Below are 27,142 nucleotides of genomic sequence, written 5' to 3' on the forward strand. Positions count from 1 at the left end.
AATTACACTGCAACAACATCTACAGCCAAAAAATTCAACAAAACTGGTTTAATTTCAGAAAATGTGTTAAAATATATATATATATTTGTACATCAATTTGACACACTGCATTAGTTTACACAAATGATGGTCTTTTTTGAAACTGTATTTATGAAATGTACATTTTTAATTTAAATACTCAGTATACACTGCATTTAATCTGCATGTTGCATTTATTAAATACATTAAATCTGCAATGTAACAAAACGTTTTCTGCATACGAAATTCAAAACACCATTTTAAATGAACAAAAGATGGCTCACTTCATTTATTTGTTTTAACAACTAGTGCCTAGCACACTAGCTTAGCTCCACCAACACCAGCTGTTCTTTCTCTTTATTGACATTGTTCACAGACTAGTACATATTACACTAAGAGTGCTGGATAAAAACATGAGGTACGGAAGTGGTTCAAAGATTACAGGTCATGCAGATCATGCGAGACAGCAAAGAAAGTTGTGAATGAGAAAACACTAAATAAAAATACATAAAGAATGTGCATTATAAAAAAAAAACCAACAAAACAAAAAACCAACAACCAACTCAATTATACAGCTTTGCTTCTTTGGTTACAAAGTAGGTTGAACAATTTCACAGCTTTTTATTCCCACCCAAAAAACCAAACCAAAAACGAAATGTCAAAAAGCAGAGGAATCATGGCCCCCTTCTCTCTATTAAAAAGTAGAAACAGAAATGAGCAAAGTTTTCTTCATCAAAATAGCCCATCACTTATTTATTATATCACAAGGACTGGTGACTACCTGTACAGATGCACTATGGTCTTCATACTTACACTCTATACAAAATTTACATTCAAGCTGGATCTTTACTACCGTAAATAAATACCAAAGGTCAATTGCCATTAGTGTTAGAAATATGCCAGGATTCTTTGTTCAATTATTGCCTAGACATTGTATCTATTAACGCAATCCCACCTATCATTTTACCCATACAGACGTTTATTAAAAAAAAATTCAAAAGTTCTGTGACATTGTTCATGTACATTATGAAAATAGCAGCCCTGTAATAAATAAAACAAATAAATGAAACTAACATAGGCAAATGTTACTTATATGAAAAGAACAGTGGCTCTGAAGAGGAATTGCTGCTCCTTACCAGACAGCAAGGCTCAAAGCAACCCAGGAGCAATGGGAACCTCGGGGAGCCACCCAAGCTGTGACAGACCTCCCTCCTGAGCCCAGGGGACGAGCCCGGGCTGCAGGGGCTGCAGGCTGCGGGGCTGCTCTGGCTCCCGCGGCGGGCGGCTCCGGAGGGTGATTGTCTAATACTGAAAAGGCCAAACACGCGGGAGAAGCAGCTGCCCCCGGGGCGAGGCAGCGGTGGCACGGCACGGGCTCACGCCGAGGACACGTTGGGCTGCGAGGAGCTGCTGGGGGCGGCCTGCTGGCTCGACAGCTGCGATAACTGATCGTTGTTGGAAAGGGATTTTAACAGTGCATTTTCTCGTTCAAGTAAAGAGTTTCTTTCAACTAATTCTTTTATTTGTTCCTTCAGAACTTCCACTTCTTCTCTCACTGCATACATCAAATGGCTTTTCACTAGATCCTGCGAAGAGCAAGTGGACAGTTACACCACGGGAAAGAACAATTTCCTTCACCCCAGCCCCAGAACTTACTGTTACTGCTTTCACTGCAGTAAGCCTGAGGAAAAAAGCACTCACCACCAAAAATTTATGAATAAATCAGCCTTTGAGCACAAATAACCCAGCCCTTACGTGAAGTGGGCCTGATATGAAAAGCTTTGACTCCAGCACTCCAGTCCCTTCAGTTCCATGGAAGCCAAGGAGAAGAATGACGCCCCAGCTCCTCAGAGGGAAAGCACCGGCTCTGATGCTGTGACCTGCCTGGGGGTATGGGTCTGTGGTACACAGGCCCATCGCTGAGGTGTGTGAGAGCCAGCTTTTACAGCATCAGAAGCAAAAATCCTCTAACTGAAGCTGAGCAGCACGTTAAGGATGTACCTGACCTTCCAGAAAAACTAGTAATGAACTTGGCTAGAGTAACAGACTGAAATATGCACTCTATTTTCAGCAATCAGTTTCAAGTTCAATCACCTTGTTCACAGCAATTTGTTAAGAAAATTAACTGAAAAACATTTCTGGGCCAACAGTAAAAGCAATAATGGTTTGTGGCCATTCATAGATGGTAGAGAAAATCCTTTTTTCAACTGACGCTCTCAGTCTGACCCACCTGGAGGGATATCCCAGCCTCACAGAAAAGCAATACAGCAGGAAACTTATGTTGAGTGATTAATCCCATTAGAAATAACAACTTCTATTTTACTTACCATTGCCTGTTCTATTTTGTTGTCAATGGCAACAACACTTGCACCAGACGCACTGTAAACACAATGAGAAAACTCTGTGAGTGTTATTGCATCACACAGGTAAAACTGTGCACCCGCAGGACTCCTGGACCATGCTGGCACTGGAAGGCTGAGGCTTAGAGTCAAGAATCCAGGATACACTCATAGGGGGTGTCCCATGTCCCTCCCAGCCCTCACCCCACCCAGTTGCCCAGTATAGTTGTGACTCACAAGAAACACTGCTCCTTCAGTTTATACCTTGTCATACTGGGCTTATGACACCCATAACCATAAAAATGCATCAGAATAAACAGTAAATCAACTGCTTTGATTCCTGGCCTCATTTACCAGCTTTCTTCACTGAGGGAAACAAAAATTCATGGGATATTCATTGGATTCTTACCACTAGCGTTATTTCTTCCAAACTGTTTTGCAATGAAGCAATGAAGAAAAAAATCCTGTTTTAATACCTGTGCTCTGGACTCACTTGAGTCCACCTTCCAGGTAAGGAGCTCCTGGCGCAGCACTGCCCCTGCAGCTGTGGCAGCAACCAGCAGGAGGGCGAGACACCACCAGAGCCCTGAGCCTGCAGCCACTTCGTGCCCCAGGAATTCTCCCTGGATCCTGTCTGACAGCTGACAAAACAGTCTCAGCTGGGCCAGGCCTGTTCCACAGACACACGGGTGCAGGACGTCCACCAGCACACCTCAGCTCACTGTGAGGATGCTGTTCACTGCGCCAACAGCATCCCAGACTGGGATCTGTGAATCCTGCGTGACAGAAATCCAGCCCTCAACAGCCAGGGTCTGTCTCCAAGTCACGCCACAGGCACAGAAGCCAGTCCCTCACTCGCAGCTCTGGAGTCGGGAATTCGTCCTGCTCTCCCCACAGTCTGGTCTCTCTGCTCACAGAGGAGCTGTGGCTCTCCCCAGGGCACACAGGGCTGCAGCCCGCAGCAGCCACCTCCCACCCAGGTCTCAGGGGTCCCATTTGCCACCCAGCCCCGCTCTGACACAGACAGTAGCTCCTGGGCTGCGACAGCCCCAGCAGTGAGAGCTGCTGATAACACTCCCAGCCACGGACATGGCTATCAGCAGTGTGCAGCCACTGTTAGTAGAGTTAACACAGGGAAAATGCAAGGGTAGCAGTCATGCTGGAAAACTCGCCTCTCTGGAATCGTGCAACTCACCAAAACCAAGCGTTAAGAAAGAAAATCACTCAAGGATTTTTACAAATAGTATGACAATGTGCTCAGCAGTCACAGACCAGAAACACTGCTCAGCTCCTGAAAAGTGATACTGGTCAGAGAAGTTAATTTTAAGGGCTCCCACAGAACCTCCAGCACTAGAACTGGGCTTTTACAAGTGGATGGCATCAGGTTTGCAGACTGGGGGATAACAGCCTCTACTTCTACTGAACCAATCTTGAAACCCAAACCAAAAGCACTGAATACGCATTTCAGAAAAAAATTGTTCCAATCTCTCACTGTCTTCTCAGCCTCTTCCAAACCCTATCTATGGTAAACCTCCTCAGAATAAAAGCTATTTATAACTCATGCCAAGGGAAGTATGCCTTTCCATGTTGAGTTAACATATATCAGACTCATCTGACACTGTCAGAAGTATCTGTGCTCATGAACCACAAAATCCCCAAGACTCCATGTCCTCTCACAGTCCTTCATGGACACCACTCTGCAGGTCAGATGAGGCAGCTCTGAAGAGGTAACAACAAGAGAAGAACAATTAAAGCAAACTGCACATTCGGCAGTGGGATCTACCTCCCCATCTCTGCACCACAACCATACAACTTTTGTCACTACCCATCTAGTCAAACTTGAGACTAGAACTTTGTTCTTCTATCCCTGTTTCAGCTACTTTGTAGTGTGATTATTTAAAACAACAAACCCCACTACATGACTCCAAGTAAAAGCATTCAAGCGCTCCATGAGGACAGGCAGCCTTCCCTCAGCCTCCCCAAGAGCTGTAGGTACGTGGCATACTGCAGAGGCACCTTCCCTGTGCCCGCTGTGCTCTGAGCTCCCCTCTGCCTGTTGGGTGGCTGTAGGAGCTGTCCCTCCCTGCAGTGTGACTGGGATGAGCCAGGGAAACTGCTGCTTTACCACACACCCCGCACTCGGCATGACACCACAGTGCTGACAGCTCTAAAAGCATCTTTATACACTACTTCACCATGTTCCTGCTGCCCTCATCCCCAGAGCAGCTGCGCTAAGACTGAGATGCTGAGTGTGGATTCCAGCCCTGCTCCCTGTACACATCCCAGGGCCCAACTCCAGCAGGCAGAGGCTGGCACCACGCAGACCCCCGCCCACCCACGCGGGAGAAGCTCCACACTGACACCGGGTGCCCCAGTTTGCCATCAGGATAAAACCAGCTGACTACACTTCATGTCACTGGCTAAAAGCAGATGAGAGTTAGATGTTATGGTAGCACAATTCCCACATGATTTTGTTCTTTATTCTTTATTTATCTGACAGTGCCCCCAACACCAAGCAGCTCCTGTGGGACATTCATGAGCAGAGCCCTCCAGTGACAGCTGCTCTCATGGGAAACTCCAAATGCGCTGCCACATCTTAAAATTTTGTGTATTTTTCTCAAATCCTAAACTCTTGACATCAAATTCCAGTTTGCATAAAAATATTTTATCCCATGGCTGCAGAATGACATATCCAGTCCTTATGAAAAGGCCAGGAAGAAACCCAAAATATCCCTTAAACAAGTCTTTTTGGATGACTGAATGGAGTGAGAGTCTGACACATTCTGTGAGTGCACCATCCACTGTAGAGCCAATGCCTCAACTTGCAAATCCTGCAATTAGAAGAGGAAAGGCACCATTTAGCTCTTGTAAAAAAAGACCAATCACTGATTGCTCCAAGAGCTACAGAAGTCTGACAATTATTGTCAAAACTGCAAAACAATCCACATCGAGTACTACAGGGCAGATGAAGGGGTGCATTAGGCATGAAATACTGCTTTTAACAGCAAAACCCCCATCCCACACTGAGCTTCTGCAGCTCAAGAGGTATTAAACAGGTACACTGAACACGGCACACTTCATTTTGACTTGGACCTCCCAGTTAAGGTCATGTCCATGAAGGCTCTACCCAAAAAGATGTCATACTGGTACACCAAGTTCACACTGAAGCCCACAAGGTACACGGCGAGATTTACAGTCAGCAAAAACATCAAAGATGCCCCAAGCACAGTTTGCCATTCCTAGAGATGGATAGTCACCAGGTAGACAAAACCCCATTTTGTCAGAGAAATCCTCATTTTGATGTTTTAAAAAAATCTCGGTGGCTTTTGCTTTACCTATTAAATTGCCTTTATCTCAAGTGACAAGTTCTCTCACTTTTGCCATTCTGGGAGGAGGGGCAGCTGAGCGAGTGGCTGCGTGGGGCTTAGTGCCAGCAGGATCAAACCAAGACAGCCCTTTTTGGCACCCAACATGGGCTTGGAAGGTTTGAGGTAAGGACAGACTTGACTGGGATGTTCTAGATTGAATGGATAGCTGTTCCTTCTGTGCAGCTATTGCCTGGAAGCTCCTGTGCTTGCCACGGGCTTGCTTGCCTGAGTCTGTTAGAGCCCACTGCTTGTTAGTGGCCACTCTGTGCTCTCACTGCTGCCACACTGCTCTTATCACCTCACTGCTGTGCCTGGAACACTTGATAACAGCCACTAACTACCATGTGCCCGGGCTGGCAGGTGCCCAGGGCAGTGCTGCCACACTGGGCAGGCTGGAGCTCCAGCCCTGTGGTCATTTATTCCTTCCCCTCATCGTTTTCTCATTTATGAGCTACTGTCTTACCACTGGTTGAGCTATTCAGTCTCTCCAGAGAAATCTTTCCTATTCTTGAAAGGGTTAAGGTCTATTTAATTAGCCTCCATCCCATAAAGAGATTTTATAATGATAGCATCCCAAGCAACCCAATCACCTACCCAGCCTGGAAAGAGGATCTGTGCGAGTACTGCAGACTTCCATTATTGTTCTTTGTCAAAGCCATGTGAGAATGTGTGACAACCTGAGGCAGTGAATTCACCACCTCAGGAGTTCCCACACACACTTGATGAGTTCATTTATATTTTGAAGGCTTAATGCTTCACACATAAATGCAATGGACACATAAATCCTACTACTTTAAATTCAAGATTACCAATAACGTCTGTGCTTTAGGCAGACCCACCTAAAGCTGGTATGGCACCTTTACTGTGCAAAGACAACCCAGGCCCAGAAGAGCAATCACCCAGACGCGCATGAACATGCCAAGAAGCCACTATTTCCCTTCTTAAATCACATCATTTGAAAAAAACTAACACATGAGACGTGCCTTCAGCAACACCTATGCAAGCACTGTGCATGAACACATCCCTGCTAGTGTGTCAGTAACAACAGTGTCTCCCTAACACTTACTGGTCTGAGCGTCACCAGGCACTCTTCCTGCCACAGTGCATTGGTGAAAAATAAAATAGTTTCTATTCACTGAAGCAATTCAGCAATCTCTAGTTCTCTATTGCAGTATCATGTGTCTATCTCTGCTGACTTCAGCGGGACCCCAGAGACAGCTACTCATAGGGGGATAATCCATATTTGTTAGAAAAAATACTAGAATTACACAGAAGGATTTTCTGTTTACCCTGAAGTCTCCTAAGTCAAGCCCCTCAGGTGCACAAAGTACTTCTGAAAGAACTGCAAAATGTAATTAAGAGCTCACTGCTAGCATGGTCCTGGTGCTCTGCAGTGTGTCAACCCCCACATTTTGTGATGGGCAAACAAAGGGATTCTAAGGAAGTCACATAGGTTTATTGTTGTCACAGCAGCCATTTTTCTTTCCCAAACCAGAGACGACAAAAAGAAGACCCCCCATGTTGTTGCTAGAGCCCCTGCTGTGTCCTGCCCAGCTCCATCCTGCAAGGGCTCCCACCACCGGCTGCACTGCTCACTGATGGCCCTGGTGCTCCCTCCACCAGCTTTCACTGCAGGTTTATAGCTGACAGCTTCTCAGTTTCAGTCATCCAGTGAAGGAAAGCTGCCTAGTGTGACCTTAAAATCCAGTAACTGGGGTATAAATGCAAAACCTGCAAAATCCTGTCAAAGACTCTGGAATTTGAATGGATTATAAGTTTAAAACATGCATCAACCCTCATGAATTGCATTCTATGTTCTCACAAACCCTTGGTTTTACCACAAAGAGTTCACTGGCAAAGATGCAAGGTTATTTTAAAGGCAACCATTTACATTCTCCTACCTGAATTTAATGTTCTATATCCCACATTTCCAGCATTTGCTTCAGGCATTGTACATAAACGTCAGATTTGTGAAGCCTCCATCTTAATAATTCATTATTTGATGTTGGGGTTTTTTGAATTAGCTTCCTCATCTTAAGACTTATTTTGAGGCATGAAAATAGAGAAACAGCTAAAGGCTAGACCACAAAGTGACCTTTTAGTCTACAAACCAAATGTGTATTCTAAGCCCTGAAGTTCGTTCCAGTGAAATAACAAAGTCCTTGAAACCTAAATACCAACTCTGTTCCATAAATACAGGGAAGTGGCATCATCCAGAGCTTGAAGCAAAAACAAATTCGTCCAACTTACTGCTGAAAAAGGAAGATGTGCTTTGAAACTGAGCTTAATGCCAGCACCCCAGCAATACAAAATGATTTTTAAAGAAAGAGCAGAACACTTAGCATTACTTATAACCTTCATCATTGTGCAGTATACAAAGTGTTGCCAAGCAAACTTTAAAGGATTCAGTTGAGCTGTGCAAGTTGAGAAGCCTTTCAAGTCAAATACAGCCAGCACAGTGACGAAATGGTTATCAATACTTCAACAGCCAAACAAAATTTACATTCTACACAGCTTGTTAAGCAGAAGTTTTGACAAGCCAGAGCAGCACAAGGCATTAAATCACATCATCACTAGGACTTTGACTTAATGCTGACAAAAAAAATCCCTCAAAATCACAGGAGAGAAACAGTTTGCAGCTACTGATGAATTAGTAATGCACCTCTCTCAAGTCCTATCCATGCCAGATAAGACTCTGTTGCACTTCACTGCAGTTTCTCACCGTGAGTTCAATGCTAACCTTGGAGATTTACTTTGTCCTTGTCACAGTTCACCTATGTTCCCCATCCAGCTTTACTTGAGCAGAATGAAAGTAAACCAGAAAGCTTTTTTTTTTCCTGGTTTAAAGATATAAATATCTTAACTTTGCCAAAATTGTATTTAAACCTGATATTTTCACGATGTGTTTTCTGATACAGGACTCAATGCCAAAGTTTCCTCTTTTGGAAAAGGAAACTGAATACTTAGGCCAAGGTCGCCTAGGAGCTGACTAGCATTAAACTCTGAGCTTACACACCATGTATGATACATGCATAATGGAAGGAGGAAGAAAAAAAGTCATGTCATATTTCAGAGTTTAGTTGCATGTTTCAGAACAAACACTTCACTTCCATGACCGCTTTCACCTCTTCAAACTGCAGAAGCCCAATATGGAGTTCTGAACACAGGCAGCAGTTGTGTGCAAACAAAAACAATGAGAAACTTGCATAGTGCAAAGCAGTTCATGCATACCTCAGCATGTATGCATTCCATACTCAAGCATCCATACCTATCCCAGGTGGTCTTTGACTCCTGTAACTTGTTGAAATGGAACGCTTGGTAGAATGCAGTTGACGGATTCCTATGAGATCCAAGAATCAGACAGACATATTGAAAATGGGTACGTAATAAAAATACCAACTCTCTTAATTCAACCTGCATTACAAATTGAATTAGCTGTCCAGACAGGTAAACTAATGTCTGAAAGGCCCTACTGTTTCTATGGGTTTGCATTAAGGACACAAGAATCCAAAACTAAATAGTAATTCTCCAGCCCTATGGATTTTCAGGCTATATCAAGCTGCTCCTGTACAAAGATGAGACTGTAAGGCCAACAATAAGACATCTCCCATCCTGCTGGCAACACCGTATAGTTTAGCTGACCACCACCCTAATGCCAAACACACCTAAACCCAAGAGACACCTTTCCCATTTTTGGTATGCCCCAGACTACCTCTGCACACAGTACACAGTGTTTCCATCCTTCTTAACCTCCTCCTTTATACTCAACACAGACGATTCCTCCAAGGGGACCTGGAAGTCAGAGCTCAATATGCCACATTCAAACTACGACAGATCAAGTTACAACTGAGAAACAGATCCAGCTAGAAATGAAAAATGGAACGTTCCCCTTGCCGAGGTGCAGCAGGGCCAGGGCTGATGGAGGCCCTGGCCATGCAGCCAGCAGAGTGCTCTCACAGCACAAGCCCAGAGCACAGCCCCCTTGCTGAAAACCCCACACTGCAGCCCCATTCCAGCGCCCTGAGGCAGCCTGACCCTCCCGCCTCAGCCCCACCATGGCCACCACACTGACAGTGCAGGTAGGAAATGGCACTGCTCCAAAGGCTCAGCTGAACGTTTGTTGTAAACTGGACACTGGATGCAGCACACAGTTCTCTGCTGCCAGCGGCTGCAGCAGAGTTATTCTGAAGCCTGGAAACCGCCTTCTTCAAACTGCTCATCCTCATGTGAGCAGAGCTACACCAGCCCTAGAGACAAATGCAACAGCCTTGCTGAAAGAGCTTCAGAAATGCAAGCATGTGTTCAAATTCCTTTTAGAATCTGTTTTAAAATGAGAAGTTTATATCACACTGGAAGCACAGGTATCAATCCCTTTCCTAAGTTTCTGGCAAGAGTATTTCTAAGAACAACTGTCTTCAAGTTAATTATTTCAACTGAAATACAATTACTGCATAATAAAAATCACATAAAATAAAAGCATCACAGAAGCAGCACCATAGCAAAACACTATCAGAAGTAATTCGATTCTCATGGCAGGTGTATACCAAAAATCTTGGAAGGATCGTGATATTTGTGTATCAGCAATGATCAGGAAGTGTCTGGGTTTAAAGTGTCTGTCACTCCTTTTCCCACCTTCAGCACTGTACCCTTCAAAAAAAAAATTCACACGAGTCTGGAATTTAGCTTAAAACCTGTTACAGCAGTTGCTTGATCGAAACTGATAAACACCATCCTCCTATGCTGGTAATATCCACATTCTCCTAAGAAGCACTGCACACAACTCAACAAATAATTACAGGAAGAGCAACACAATAGCTAAAGGACACTTGTGTAATAGGACTTCACATGTGGAAAACAACTGGCATCTGCAGATCAAGAGAGCACTCCTTTGCTGAAAGCAAGGCCCGGGCTCTTCTTTCTCATGCAGCTGTCAGGAGCATGTACAGTCCCTTCCTCGGAATGAGGCTGTAAATAGAAAGTCATTTAACTTCCAAGATAAATTTACTTGTAGCATATAAAGCCATGTTGCTACTGTTAGGTATAAAAAGTGGTTTATAACCACACAGCATGTATTCCATATAGTCTATTTTTATACTGATACACTCTATGCTATGTATTTGTGTACTGTTTTTAAGCAAGCATCCGAAAAGATATGGACAAACTTTCCATATTAGATTCTCATTTGTAACCCCTACTGTTGAAATTGCTTTTGCATTACTTCAGACAAGTAAGAGAATCTTTTCTACTCCACAGCTACATATTTTAAAAATAATTAATGGGGGTGTGTGTACCTAAACAGGAAAAGCAAATCCACAGAGGCATCATGAATGATGCCTCACATGCAGATCTGAACTAATATGACTGAGTTTCAGACTGCTGAGGTATCTAGTTTAACCATAAGAAACAGTGAAAGGTTAGAGAACGACTAAGATGCCTTTCTGTTTGAACAAACAACTGAGAAAACAGCTTACAGGAGCACTAAAGCCCAGCCTGCTGCTGCTGTGCCACAGCTGGAGCCCCACAAGTCCTGCTAACGCTGCCCTAAGTGAAGGCAGGGACAGCCTGGACCAGAAAAGCAGACTGCCTGTGTCTCTTCCCCGGCAGAACGCCAGGTCTGAGGTCAGAACTCAGTCCCAGTCCTTGGCAGATTGATACAGAGGAACTGAGAGCCACACAGGACAGAAACGTCCCAGATGCTGACCCACAGAAATAGCAAGCACCTTCCACAGAAGGTACTCCAGAACTTCTCCTCCTCCATCTCTGGTGAGAGAGACCAGGTATCCCCAGGGGTACACGGGCTGAATTTCATTCCCAGCTTAGTACACCTAAACATTTGAAGTGTATCTCATAGAGGCGTTTTTAGCCACTTGTCTCTCTAAACAGGTCCTACAACACATACTGCATTTATGTCCTTTAAAAGCTCATGAATGCCAATATTCACAACTCGCTCCCACACTCTTGTTTCTAAGAACAGTTTTCATGCAACAGAAAATTTGATCCAAATTTGAAGACGGAGCACTTACTCAGTTCTCTGAATGCCCAGGACATCAAGCTGTCCCTTTAAAAGGGAAGCCTAGACCTCATCCCAAGTCTCACGTCACTGCTGGAAGTGTATCTTCCCACTGCCATTCATCAGGACAATATGCCAAATACAAACTTCATCCTTGAAGGCTCTGTTTGCTAGAAACCATGCCTGTGAAAGCTGGCACATCATCAAGCACACAGATAAATGCCTTTTGGTTCAAGCAGTGATACAGCTTTGGACCGGGTATCAGCCCGACATACAGCGGCTGCCGCACAGATGCCTTTTCACCAGCTGCTTCCTTTGAAAGGAATAGTGACACCATTGCTCATGAACGAGCTCCAACCTTCGACTACTGGCCAGCCTCAGAAACCGAGGGCAACAAGAACAACACCTGTAAAATAGCACTTTTTTCCCAATAATAAATTATTTCCACCTCAGACAGTTCTCTCTCAACCTCACTGAGTTATTTTCTTTAGGTTTGAGAACAGGAATGATGCAAAACATCCAAAAGGCCTAACCACCTGTCTTTGAAGAACATGAGCACAACAGGTCAGACAATCCACGCTCAATACCTCTAAGGAAAACCAAAGAAGAACAGAAGCACATATTCACAACCCAGACAGAGGCAAGCACACATGGGTGACCTTTACAGAAGCTCACTTCAGCCGTAATTCCCTCTGAGAACAATTAACAGGTCTCGTATAGAAAGCCACAGGAGATGTGACCATGTCATAAAATGAGTTGAGCTTTTAATGCCACCTTGTGTGACATTTTTGTTGGTAACAAAAGGCTGTTTACTGGGGTAGTGACTATGACCTGCAATGGGCACTGATTACAGCTGCTCTCAAAATTGCTGCACTTGGCAGGGTTCATCTGGATGAGGGATTTGATGATCACTTGATCACAGTTTATCAAGAAACTCACAGCATAGCTTACAGCATTTTGAGATTATGTTTACACTAGTAACAGAATTCCTTCTCTATCCTTCTCCTTGTAAAAGATGTTTCACTTTATTTTTAGCACTTTCTATTTAAAGAAGCAGCAACTTTGAATTAGCTTTCTTTCATAAGACTCAATCTACAGAACAGTAACTGGAGCACAAAGCTTTGCAGGAGAAAACTAACAGGGACTAAATGTGGGGGAGTCAATGCAAAATGAAGAAAAATAACATCTCAAGCTCTGAAGTGATGTGTTTAACTGCATATTCTGTTCATGCAGCTCCTTGAAGCCATTATTTGCTGTACACACCCTAGAAGACCAGCAAGAATTCAGAGCTTTAACACCCAGTTTTAGGTGCGTTCTAGCCACAGGTAAGAGGAAAGGCTGGCTCAATGACCAACCCACATGACAGTTTTTGGGACAGTGGCTCTCAAACAGCACAATGGATTTAAAGGGGTTTCACACGCTACCACAGAACAAAAATACTGTAACAGCATAGAGAAAGCACACCGCAGGGAACTGATCTTCACCGGATAAACCAAAAGCAGTAGCCTATACTTCTTCACCTTGCTCTCAAAAGAAAATTTTGGCAAATATTTTCCTGCAGTGACCAGAAGTCTCTAAGGAGAAGGAAATACAGACAACAGTCTCAACAACACAGAGTATGAAGTCTGGCAGAGGCGTTTCACTGATCACTTACCTGGTCTGTTGAAACATTGGCATCAACCTTCCCCTGCTCTGGGTGGGCTTGAGTATTTAAAAACAATACCAGGAATATTTTCCAAACCCTACCAAGGTTATTACTTGTTTTATGTAATTATGTGATTTTAATAAATAACAAAAAAATAATAATAAATGTTTCATTATTACCTATACTGGGTCATAACCAGACACTAATTCTGAAGGAGCTTTGCTGAAGAGTTCAAATAGTGAATTCTAGTATGACTATTTAATACTTGCCTCTATCAAGTAGCTTTCAAGAAAAGCCATAAAAAATTCAGCAATATTATCCACATTTGAACGAACTGAGAAAAGTTAAAAAAACAAACAAAACAAAACAAAACCAAACAAAGTCTTACTGAAAATAATACCCATGGTCTCAACAAACACCTTGAACTCCACTTCATATGGAGTGGAGCCCTCTGGCATCTACTGATACCTACCAAAGAATATCAGTATATACTATATACTCTCCTGCAAATTACCCCATCCATTCAAGAGAGCAAGCTCTGAGTGCTCCTACCCAGCAGACCCTGATATGCTGGTATAAAGGAGAGAGCAAAATAATAAATTCAGCATTTATGAAATAAAAAGAAAATAAAAATAAAAATATCCACATTTGCTAGTATTGCATTATAGATCCAAAAATCTGCAAAACCCCTCAAAATTGTTGACTTTTATACAGCATGGCTGGTAAAGAAAAGGCATGTATTTGTATGTATGAACATGTTACCGAAGATGATCAGGCTCCTGCTGCGTGTGATGCCCACAAAACTTTGTTTTCTCAAACACAGTGATGAAGAGAAAGCTTCCTGTGATTTCTGGTGAAAGTGGCCCGGCATAGTTGAACAGGGCTTGAATACTCATCCTCAAACAAACCTGCACTAAAATGAGATTTTTTTTCTCTCACTAAGTTGCAGTGACAACACTTTCAGCTATTTCAGTCATCTATAAATACAAATGGCTCTGTTTTTTGACAACAAAACATTTCAGTATCTGTGGGGGGGAAAAATGAGTGGATAAAAGAGTCTCAAGCAGACTCAGACAAATCCCACCTGTCCTACTCATGTGATGATGGTCAGGAATGCATGTGTGAGCAAACGTTTCAAATTACACATTTGGCTTTAAAGAAAAGATATTAGATCCTAGGCCACGTATGGCCCTTTTTTTTTTTTTTTTTAACACAATATATTATAAATCTGTCTGCCTTCCCACACCATTTACAAACTCTCTACCACTCAAGTTTCAGGCCAGCCTGTGCTGTCACCGAGTGCTCACCACTTGGTTTACACATTGTTAAAAATGCATTTGTAGGGTTGGTCAAGGTATTTACAGGCCTTGCACCCACCAAAGAGTGTTCTACATAGGAGACATTCCCAGGAACTCATCCACACCCCTACAAAAATAGCCAAAGTAACTTGATGGAGAAGCAAGCAGGGATTTTTAACCCTAATTTCTGACCACCCCATCCTCTACTGGACATTAAATCTGCTTGAGATGGCTGCAAAAGCTTCAGATACTCCACTGAAAGCAGTATCTCATCTCCTATCCAATCTAGACTCCTCCCCTGCAAGCTCACACACCCGCCACACTCATCCCCTCCCAGAGAAGCAGGTCAGGACTCTGCCCTCCCTGCAGAGGGGTGACTGCTACCCTGGGCTGCACAGGGCAAAGTCCAGCAGGTGGAGGGAGGGGATCCCTCCCCTCCCCTCAGCCCTGCTGAGGCCACACCTGCAGGGCTGTGCCCAGATCCCCACTCCCTCTGCAGCCTTTAACAGGCACCAGGCAATCCCAGCAGCTGTCAGTGCGACTGACAGCTGACACCTCTCAGGGCACTAATCCATATTTCTGCCTTCTCTCTGCACTGACCAAAGCACCCAACAGGCTGGCACGATCCAAATGCATCCTTCATAGCTTCAAAGGGAGAGCAGATATACACGCTCTTGGACTCATTTTCCCTTGACTGACAAAGAAAATTAAGACAAGCATACAGCTGTCCTTCATGAGGCCAAGTAATTCACCTGCCCTGCCTGAGTGAAAATAGACTATCCCATAAGGCAAAGATTTCCTGGCACTTAATACACACTCATATTTATGAAGTGTGAAGTTTAAAGATGGAGTAATTTTCAAGAGGAATGAAAGTACAACCTTACTCTGCACTTCCAGTGACCTCTTATGTCTGGAGAATCTTCTCAGAAGACAATGGCTTTAGCACTTACTATAAATACTTCTATCTTTATACTTTGTCAAATATAGGAATAAAAGCAGACACCTGTGCCTGACAATCTAGATTTACTGAACAGAACCATCCAGATGTACTTTAGCAGGAGTCTCACAGAAGTTTCTTAAGGAATCGTTGCTGACACATAAAGCACAAACAAGGTTTGCACTTCTCCTGAGCAACAGAATCTGCTAATTGCCAGCTTTTAAGCAGGAAAATTAACATACAGCCTCAACACTGGACAGGCTGATAATTCCAATATCCAGTAGAGTAACAGGGAGCAACTCCTCTTTACTATAGTGTCACCTGAAGTCAGAAAAATTATCAGCAGCTCCCATAAAAATGCAGCCTCAGAGAACTTTCAGCCCTTCTGGTGTCTGAGAGCAGTTTGGTAGTCCTGCCTTTCAAAACATCCAAATACTTCAATATTCATCTTTTAACAAGAAGCTTAAAATAGCTTCCATAAAACATATGCTGTTATTTCTGTCATACAGACAGCACTCAGAAATCAGCTACGGAACATCTTCTGCAGGAGATGAGGAAAAAACTAACCCCCAGCAGCCGAGCACAACACTCGGGAGTCTGAGGTACAGGGAACCTCTCCAGTCAGGGCTGGGCACTACAGTCTTTGAAACAACCTGAACAGTATCACTGTGAATTTCTTTCAACTACTTTCCTCATTTCCTCCTTTTAGTAACTCTCTCATCTGAAACACCTGTACCTCATTAATTTTAAGAATATACTGACTCCTCCTTAACAAAGGCATTTGAATGTTTAAACTGGGAAACAGCACTGTCAAACAAGTAACCAGAGTTTTGTTTAGCTATCTTGCACCACTCTAAAACTGACTGCACGGCACGATAGACTTTCTACCACGCAAAAACACATGCAGTGCTGCAGTTACCTTTGGTAATTTTTGTTATAGAAAGTACAGCAAGCAGTGAACACAACCAACTGGAGTTTCTTAGCATTAACCATCGTTTGCTGCCATGAGCTGCCACACCAGAAGTCCCAGCTCAGTTTCTGAACTGTCCGTGAAACCAAAGGCTCTCCAGGCTCTGGAGCGTGGCTGTCCAGGCTTCGTTCCCACCTGCTTGCACACACACACAAACACGGGCCTTCAGCAGGCGAGCTGAGAACAAGTCTGCAGCTGTAGGAGAGCTCAGACCTCTACAAAGTTTATGAGCAGGGTGAAGAACGGGATAACACTGCGAACTAACGCGATTCAAGTATCACGTACTGGCACGTACTTGCAGAAAGCTTACTTTTTCTTTAGCAGCACAATAAAATTCGCATCTAGGGCAATACTTAAGTGATCCCATGCCCAGTGCTGTCCTTCCACGATGAACATGGTCTCAACAGCGCGGTTCTCCCAGCAGCTAGTGCTCCACACAAATAGGTGGTTTAGCGGAGCTCGCAGCCACGCTGCGGAGAGCCCGGCACAATCGGGTTCTCAGCAGCTCAGCTGCCATGGCTGACAGCTCACAATTGCAGCCATTCATCAGTGTTCCTGGAATACTGCCGGAACAGCTCAAGCCGGGCAGTTATCTCTGGAAAATGATCTATACGCTGCGCCTTTTCCAACAGCCCCAGTAATATTTTGCCCCAAAAGTCTGCCAAACATGTAGGAGGTTTGAACAAGCTTTCTCAGTAACATTCTTTTAACAGAAGCCACGTATTTCTTTTCCCCCAAGAGCCAAAATAAATTTATTAAGCCAGATGAAATATTCTGCTTGTCAATTACAAATTTGTGTATACATGGACATAAGGGCAGGCAGAGAACTTGACACACACTGATACCAAAACCCTCTCAGGTGCTCTTAACTGCCCTCCCTTCAAAATAATTAGTACTAGTGCTGAAGTCCAACAAAAGAAGAGTCAGAGCAATTTTGAGACCTAGTTCTAATAAGTTTTTACACAATTAGTATTTTTCAGGCTCCTAGTCTGAGGCAGCAAGACCCACATCTGCCTCAGTACCAGTACTAGTTCCTCCATCCTTTAATACTGCTCCAGTTTACTTTATTTGCAGCCACATTTAGAGGAAAATGTCTTATGCTGTAAACATTTCATAATTTTCACACAACCATTTTTTCTTTTTAAGAGCTTAGCAATTTGGACACATCAACTGAAATACTGGCTTTGCTTTTCAAGGAAGGTGTGACACACTGAAGACTTTTTTCTTTTTCATTCTTTTGGACCACCCATCCACCCTTTCTCCTCCCCCAGAGAAGATTTTCCAATTAATTGATTCTTCACTATTCATCAGGTCAATGCAAGAAACCACAGATTTTCACAGACTACTGTCAAAGTGTACTGGGCTATGGGAACAGGAAATTAAAAGTCTTTGAGCAATGGCTTGGAAGAAAGTAATCTATAAACATAGTCCTCTTTATCTATCAGGCTAGATCACCTCCACCCCTAATAACCTTAGATGCTGTTTAATTTAAAACAGCAGACTATAAGATAGGAGTAATAAAAAAATAATTTCAGAAATACATTAACTGATCAACTTTTTACATCAGGTTTACTGTATTACCGACATGCTGCTTTCAAAGAATTTCCATCTTAACTATTTTACCTTTAAAACAGCTCCTCTTCACATTCAGAATGGTGACTTTCCAGGCAAATCCAGGGTATTGAGAGCTATACACTACTCCTTGATGAGTCACTGGTTTAGAAGATGACTGCAGGAGAATGATCTACACAAGTCTGTGAAGCTTCAAGTACATGCAAATATTGAAGCATAACTGAAGGTGCCAGAAGAAACATAGATACCTGCCTCCGCACTGAACCCCCTTTCTGGGAATGTTACACATTTACAGCGTGAAAGACAAAGAGAAAAATGCTTTCCACAGGTTTATAGCTTCTATGACCACCAAGTAACCTCTGTGAACTGAGCTGTGCGCTAGCTTCCTGGACCTGCCAGCACAAACCGTGACTCATGATGTATCAGCTCCCTTTGTGCTTTAATAGCTTCATCAGTGTCAACCCCCAGCCTATTAATGACACTTGAAGGTCTTCATTAACTATTTCACCACTGATTCCAGGAGATAAGGCAGCTGGGCAAAGCCCATGGGAGTGGCAGCACAATTTAAATGGCTGGAAAGAGGAAAAAAGCAGGAGCAAGAATAGAACAGCAGACAAGCAGGAGACAGTTTTACAATAAAGCCTTCTCAGAGTGTAAAGCAAATAAAAAACAAGAGGTAAAACAGCTTTAACAAGCTGCTAGGTTTTCGTTCTCACCTTTCTCTGTCTGAAGCCAGTGGAAGTCAGGCTAATGTTTGAGGGGAGCAAAGAATAACCTTTCATCTACTGTCTCTGTACCTTCTCCTACGTTATGTATGAGGTCTAGGTCTTTTTAAGGTGAGTTTCATGGCTTACCAGAATCACCTTCCCAGCTGGGAAAGACTCTCACACCATAACTGTGCTCCTGGCTTTCTGACAAGCCAGCACACGGCAGTTTTATCACCCAGTGCAGAAGCTGACAAACGACACACAGGCACTCCTTCACTGATAACCAGACATTCGTTCCCCTACTGAACACTACAGCATGGCCTACCAAAGAGACTGCATTCACACCCCATTTCCATTTCTTACTCATAGCTCTCATGGCAAAGTGTCTGAAAGAGTCTCTTTAGACATGAACACCATGTAAAGCACCACTGCAACATTGCAAGTTCAAGGACTAAACTAGAAAATTAACTTTAAGAATCACTGTTCTGGTAAGAGCACCAAGAACTGACCTGCTGGAGTGCCACACTAAGTTAGATGCCCCTAATTTGAATAAGCAGGATAAGTTTTTCTCTGTCTTTACACAGAAGTTATTCAGTTGTCACAGATAATCATGTTCATTACCACAATTTATATTAAGTATTAACCACAATTTATATTAAGTATTAGAAGCTATGGAAAACAAATGCAAAATGCATTCCTTTCTTTCTGATTCTTGAATCAACAGAATCATTAAACATCAGACAAATTGTCTTCTCAAAAAACACTGAGCTATGGAAAGAACCCACCAGCTTGAAATGGAGCCTTATTTGCACAAGGCACTTTGTCAGCCAGATTAGCAGTCCTCTTAAGGTAGGCAAACTGCAAGTAAATTTTAAACTTTCAGTCAGTCCTTTACCACTTGACTGAAAACCAGCACAGGTTTCCAAACCACAGCTTTTCCTTGCAGAAAAGCAGAGCAGTTCTTTCTCAGACACAGCGTCAGCCTCCAGCGAGCACAGGCCCGCATTAAACCAGCAGCCTGAACTCTCCTAACACCCACCTCGAGGTGCTCCCTCCATCCACTGCACCCCAACTCCACAGACACAGCTGCTTCACTAAAACATGCTCAAAGCAACACTGACTGTGTCATCTTAATGTCTGGTGCTGTCTCAAGGCGAGAGAAGACTTACAGAGAAATTCACCACAAGATCTGCTCATAATGGCCTAATGCCTGTTTTTAAAAACAGGTAACACACAAGTATTCCCTTCCTCCAAACTGCAGCAATTCTGACAGTAAGTGTTGGGACTTAAATTCAGTGCTCCAACATTCTTGATTCTTTTTCCCTCAAAGAAGTCAATCAAGTGGTTTGGCCTCCAGAGCAGTCTGACGTGTCCATGGGAACAGCAGCCACACACCCACTCCCTCTCTCAGGCCCTCTCAGGAGTCTGCTCACACCACACCCCTCTGTTACAAGCCATAGTTCCAAATTACTTTCCAACTTAAAAAAACTCACTGCAAGGTTGTACTTCCCACCGTGTCCACATCTTTGCCCAAGTAGTGTCTGTTTTCTCAGCACAAAGGACCATTCTCTGCAGAGCTCTCCCTGCATACGGATTTGCACACAAATCCACACACAAGTGCAAGCACTTCCCTTACTCACTGACACTATAAAGCGTTACTCCACAGCAGGGTAAAAATGAAGAGTCTGTGTTAAAAGCCCTGAGATAGCACCACACAGATTTAACACCGCAATACAGGGTCACTTTAACCCAAACTGAAGTGCTTTATAATGCACTCAGGAAAAATGAGGGAACAGCCCTTCTCACATCCTGAGCCACTGGCTACAGAAAGACAGCTTTCAGTCTTCTGATTTGGAAGAGGAAATACTATTCATGCATTAAGCAGCTTCCAGGATACTTTGTACCCCATTTTGTGAGAAAAGTAATCACGATCACACCCTGCAAAAAACAAGTGCAATTCATTACTGGCCTAAATACTTTGCTATGGTTTGCGCTCTTAAAATAAAAATATAGTCCAGGTGAACCTCAGCATGACTTTCTGAAAATATGAATTCACAGAAAACACTTGGCAATAACTTGAAAGTTGACTTTTTTCCCTGTAAAAACACAGTTCTTTTTTATGGCATTATAAAATAATTCGTACCTGTCTTCATCACCATCAACAGGAATGGATATGCCAAAAACAGAGCTGGCAAGACTGTTCATTGGAGTACTTGCAGGTAACTGAAGAGGATTTGCTAGAGTGTCTGGAATGGGAGGCTTCACAAGAGGTTTATTTTCAGCTATAAGAGAAAGTGGTGGCTGAGGTAGGGGTTCCGATTTTCTTCTAGTATCATCAATCTGGCCTACCAAGGACTGGGCCTGGGTCGGGAACTGCCCGAGGCTTGCCTGAGGCAGGCTGGCGGGTGCGCTGGGCGCACCTTGCATCATCGAGTGTCCAACGTGCTGGGACTGGACCGCGCCGGTGCTTCTGCTGGCAGAAGGGTGGCTTGTCAGCTGGGACTGGACCAGCGTCGCAGGGACGTTTGGCATAGCAGCAGAGGCGGTGGTGGACGCGCTAGGCACGCTTGTACCGGGCACAACCGCAGGCACACTCTGGACTCCAGGGACCACAGCATGGGGAGCACCAGGCATTCCCGACACTTGACTGCTTCCCCCCATTGGATGCTGAGTCACAGATTTCTGTTGCACAATCCCCGTATGTCCGAGGCCTGGCTGCACCACGCCGCCCGGCTGCGGGAGGGCAGGCTGACTGGCTTGTGCCTGGCCACTCTGCAACAACCCCGATCCCTGTGCGAGCGCGTCGCTGGGCTGCGCCGACACCCCCATCACCGCCGCCCCCACAGGTGAGGGGCTCTGGCCCGTCCCCTGCCCCACAGGAAGGCTGGAGGCCACAGTACTTGGAGCAGAGCTTGTAGTAGCCTGCTGAATAGCTCCTTGAGACTGCATAATTGTCATGTGCTGCATGTATTCAGCCTGCCCAGGAGGCTGCGTCGGCAGTAGATGCACTGGTGGAATCTGGGACTGAGAATAAGCAAATTGCTGAGGCTGAGTCACTGGTATGTTTGCCTGCTGCACCTGCTGCTGGGCCACAGGAATGCTTGACTGCCCTACTGTCACATTTGGAGGTGCCATGCCTTTCCCGTTGGGTCCAGCCTGTGAAACACCCTGTGGATTTACCTGTGGCTGTGGTTGCTGCGGCACTATCATTTGCTGACTTGCTCCCGAAGCCCCAGAAAACACAGGCTGAGCAGTACTCTGAGGCACGGCCCCACCTACGGGCTGTTGCTGTTGCCCAATGACAAAATTAGGTTGCTGTAGAGAGGACTGGTTCATTTTCTCTGTCTGAAGCAGCTGTGACACAGCAGCCAGGGAGCTGTCAGCTATAGAATCGGGGCCATGGGCTGATGCTGGCACAGCTGAGATCACAACAGAACCTCCTGTGGCACCGAGGCCACTGTCCCTCTCTTGAGCTGCCTGTTCGAAGGTGCTGCTGTGCCTAATGCAATCTCCAGTCCTGCCCAGAACACCAGCACCATCTGAGTCCCGGTCATAGTACTCCATACACGTCCATCGGCCTCGCCTGTAGGGCTCCCCAGTACCGTGGTCCAGCTTGATCACCCTGAAGCGTGAGCTGCACGCAGCGGCCGCCGTCTGAGACATGGCCCCGGGGCCAGTGGGTGCAGAAGGCCCTGTGGAGGGCAGGGCAGCCTGAGCACTGCTGCCTCCCCCCACAGCAGCGCCAGGAGCAACAGCTGGCAGGGGCACTGCCGAACTTTTGGGCACAGCCCCCCCGTTGGGGCCTGCAGCCACCCCAGCGGCAGCCACAGCCAGCTGCCCGTCCAAAAGGAGATTGGGAGAGGACGCTGCTGGGAGTTTCGGCCTCGCCCACGTTGTTGAGAGTCTCTTCGGAGGAGCTCCGCTCGCAGACGTCCTCGGGGCCGTAGTCGGTGGCACGGGAAACATCAAAGATTTCAGAAGACACGTCCTCGGTGCGGGACTCATCCGGGTCATCCAGGCTCTCGGTGTCCTCGGTGATGCTGCTGGCCACCTGCGCCGTGGTCACGCTGGTGATCTGGAAGCAGCTCTTCTTCTTGGCCGGCATCTTGGACATGTTTCCTCCGCAGAAAGGGGCTCGGCCGGCCGCGGCGAGGCGAGGCGAGCGGGGTGCTAGGGCGGGCTGTCACGGCGTGCCGGCCGGGCCCCCGGCGCTACCGTACATCCTCCGGCGGCTTCCTGCGGCGGGCGGGGGGCGGCGGGGCTCCTCCTCTTCCTCCCTACCCGCAGCCCTCTTCCCGCGGCCGGGCCTCCTTCTCCTCCCTGCCGCCGCTCCGAGCGCCCCGCGGCTTCCTGCGGGCCGCAGCAGCGGCCCGCGGCCCGCCCCGCGCGAGGGGCCCCGCGCTGGCCGGGCGAGGCCCGGGCGGCCCCGTGTCCCACCCCCGCTGTCTCCGCGCTCTACCTGGAGACCAGCGCCAGGCGCATCCTGCTCGCAACCGGCCCGCGGGCTCGCCCCACGGGCAAAGCCCCGCCGCGGGCGGGGTGCCGGCGCCGCGGCGGCCCGGGGAGCGGCGCTCGGCGGCCGCGGGCGGGCGGAGCCGCTGCGCTGCACCGGCCCCGGAGCTGCCGGAGCGCGGTAGGGCCGCGGCTCCTCTCGCCCAAGATGGGGCTCAACTTGTGCGCTGCACCCTGGGAGCGACGTGGCCACGCCCCCGGCGGGTGACGTCACGGCCCGGCGCAAAGCAGCGCGGCGCGGCGCGGGGGTGGCGGGGGAGAGCGGCCTGCGGGGGACGGTCGGGAGATGGCGGCGCACGCCGAGTTCCCCCCCTTCCTCGCGGGGGTTGGTCGCGCCCGGCCCGCACGCAGCCCCGGCCGGCGGCGAGTGCGCGGCCCCGCCGGAGCGCTGGCGAGCGCGAGAGAGCGCCCTCGTCGGGCGGGGCCGCGCAGCGCTGCGCTCGGAGCGAGGCCGGGCACGGGGCTGCGGGAGCCCCGAGCTGCGGCCCTGGCCCGCGGCACCACGGCTCATTCCGGCCGGAACGGACCGCTGGGACCCAGCTCTGCCCCATGCCCACCTTGTCACCCAGCCCAGGGCACTGGGTGCCGCGTCTAGCCCTTCCCGGGACACCTCCGGGGATGGGCGCTCCAAACCTCCCTGGGCAGTTCCAGGGCCTGAGCACCCTTTCCATGGGGAAATTCCTTCTGTGTCCACCCTGAGCCAGCCTGAGGCCGTTCCCTCTGCTCCTGTCCCTGTTCCTTGGGAGCAGAGCCTGAACCCCCCCGGCTGTCCCCTCCTGGCAGGAGCTGTGCAGAGCCACAAGGGCCCCTGAGCCTCCTTTGCTCCAGGCTGAGCCCCTTCCCAGCTCCCTCGGGAGCTCTGCAGCCCCTTCCCAGCTCCCTCGGGAGCTCTGCAGCCCCTTCCCAGCTCCCTCGGGAACTCTGCAGCCCTTTCCCAGCTCCCTCATGAATTCTCCAGCCCCTTCCCAGCTCCTTCAGGAGTTTTCCATTCCCTTCCCAGCTCCCTCAGGAGTTTTCCATTCCCTTCCCAGCTCCCTCAGGGGCTCTCCCTTCCCAGCTCCCTCATGAATTCTCCATTCCCTTCCCAGCTCCCTCATGAATTCTCCATTCCCTTCCCAGCTCCCTCAGGAGCTCTCCAGCCCCTTCCCAGCTCCCTCAGCCGCTGCTGGGGCTCCAGCCCCTTCCCAGCTCCGTGTCCCTCCCTGGATGTGCTCCAGCCGCTCCGTGTCCGTGCTGAGCTGAGGGCCGGGGCTGTGCACCGGCGGCGCCCCGGCAGGGCTGCCCCGGGACGATCCCCGCCGCTCCCGGCACCGGCCCGGCTGCAAGGAACGGCTATTGTCACATGGAGTGTGGGCCAGCACAGAAAAAAGAGAAATCAATAGAAGGTAAGATAGTCAAAGGATGAGGAACAAGAGTGAATAAGGTGAACTGATTCACTAACAAACCAGAAGGGTTTCTGAAAAGTCAAGTATGAAAATTGCTAGAGTCCGCAGGCAGGTTAGCCAAGATCCACACAGTAAGCCACACGATGGCCTTGTCAATGGTATGCTGATAATGTTTTTGCGACGTTGAATTAGTGCTGTACAATATTCCAGTATGTTGGGCACAAATACACTGATATTTTATTACCTGTCAAGCATGTACATATTCCCCTTTTTCCTTCAAGAAAAGCATTGGGCACGGTTGGTTCGAAGGGATTGCCACATGCCTTCTGCTTGCGTGTGCGGGGCTGGCGCTGTGGCACCCTCCTGGGGGCCGTGTGCCTGGTTTGTAAGACCCGGACAGGGCAGATGGAGCAGGCAGGGGAAGGGCAGCAGGCTCCTTCTCAGGGCTGCTGTGTCACCCGACAGGTCTGGGTGATTCTCCCCCGCTCTCTCTGTCACCTTCACCATTACACTCTTCACTGGGAGGATCCCCATTCAGGTTTCAGTGGCACTGAGACCCTTAGTGGCTTTCCTTGTGGTTCTCCTGTTCTCACTGCGGGTGATTTGACCTATTTTACATATTTTGCCATTTAAAGATCTTGCACCAGTCAGGTGAAAGAAGTATCTCTCACACAGCCTCTGGACGGAGGGCAGAAATGCTCCCACACGTAATAGAAGATTAAAAAAGAAGCTCTTCTGGAGTGTGATAGTTGCAGGTATCCAGTGAAAATGGCACTACGATGTTCTGTTTGTTTCTAGAATTTTAAATGGTCAAAAGGCAGTGCTTCCCACTGATGGTGGCTGAAATCTGTGTGTCACCAGCACGCACTAAACCCCTGAATGCTTATGGAGTGCACACAGCCACCACGTGCTCACACCCAGAAATGAATGCATGGCTGGACAAAGATGTATATTAAGATATATATTATATATAATTATACATTAATACTAATGTGTATTAATAGGTGTATGTGTACATTTAGGCTTTTGAAAAGCCCTGATATAAACTCTAAAATTACAATGTTTTTCAAAAGAAAGATGTAGGAATATTAAAAGGAGTCAGTTTATTAGTATCTAGAGTGCATGGGTTCAGATATCTCAGCCTTTAATGACATTAGGTGATTACTGTTGGAGATGAAAATCCAGCCTGGGGATGCCACTGATCTAACAAACAGGGCATCTACTCAAGTGTCAGGAGTCCAGGCTGAGTGTTTGAGGGGAAGTCAGCAGGAAATGTTCAGGGGATTGTTTTTCTAGCTTCAGTCTCACCCCTCAGCTGGTATTGATCTGCAGTACGGCCTTGTACAAGTTATTTTTCATTCTTTGATCTTCATTTTCTTCTCTCCCATCTATCATCTGCCTTATCTGCAGATACAGAAAACTGTTGAGGGTTCTACTCAACCATTCTTTTGTGTGTTGAGTACTGAGACCTAAATGTTGGTCAGGCCTTGTGATTCCAAATTGAAGAGAAATTTAGGAGTTACTAAAAACTGGATATTCTAAGAGTGCTCTCTGTTTCTGATGACTCATATCAAATCTTGCATTAAAATTATAAATTTTAAAATAAACAGTAGTATCAGCAATTCCTTACTGTAAACTGTACATTTTCCTTTTTATTAAACTCGTGGTTATAGACAGTAAGACATTGACTAAAATTATTCTTGTTTTTAAGACTACTCTAAATTACTCCATATCCTCTCAAACCCAACTGAGATGCAATTGTAATTTGAATTTCAAGTTCTTTTGAATTCCAGGCTGTAAGACACAAGACCTGGAAGACAAATACCAGGTTACAGACTGCTGGAGGGGAAAAGGGCACAGAAAATGGCAAATTAGTTATTTGAATGCCTAAGTGGGATTTTTGCATTTATAAAGGCCACTAACTATCCAGAGAACCATGAATAGTACTGCAGTATATAGCTTCAGGCTCTTCTTAAAGTTTCATGTGACAAACAGCACAGAATTTTCCTCTCCCCTGACTCTAAAAAAATTGCTCTTTTTGTCTTTGTAGTGTTCATAGTCTTCTACGTGGGAAATAATAGGCACTAAATCCAATAACTAATGAAAAAAAGCCATAGGAATGACAAGTGAGAAAAATGGACACTGTTTCACTCATTGAAACACAGTGAAAGGGCAAGCAGAAATTAATAAATGTAATGAAATACCATCAGCTGTTGTTAGCCTGATCCTGACCCCTTTCCAGTCAATGGCAAAACTCATCAAATGTCAGTGGCAGGTGTGTCTTTCTTTACTGAGAGATGTTAAAGTCCAGGATGTACATTTGTACAGCTCAACAGACAGGCCTCTAGCATATTAGGCTCTTCTTCATGGTGGGCACCTTT

At 46.3% G+C, this 27,142-nt stretch overlaps 1 protein-coding gene across 1 annotated transcript; it reads right to left on the reverse strand.

Annotated features, from left to right (window-relative positions):
* Nucleotides 1–33: 33 nt before the first annotated feature.
* TSC22D2 (TSC22 domain family member 2) lies at nt 34–23,559 on the reverse strand. The gene is given in 5 exon segments (XM_038145836.1): nt 34–1,604; nt 2,346–2,397; nt 8,994–9,065; nt 21,008–22,725; nt 22,727–23,559. Coding segments are annotated over 5 exon segments (2,304 nt in total). The 5' UTR covers nt 22,979–23,559; the 3' UTR covers nt 34–1,394.
* Between the last annotated feature and the right edge of the window lie 3,583 nt (nt 23,560–27,142).

Source organism: Motacilla alba, chromosome 9, assembly GCF_015832195.1.
Source record: "Motacilla alba alba isolate MOTALB_02 chromosome 9, Motacilla_alba_V1.0_pri, whole genome shotgun sequence".
Taxonomy (NCBI): domain Eukaryota; kingdom Metazoa; phylum Chordata; class Aves; order Passeriformes; family Motacillidae; genus Motacilla; species Motacilla alba.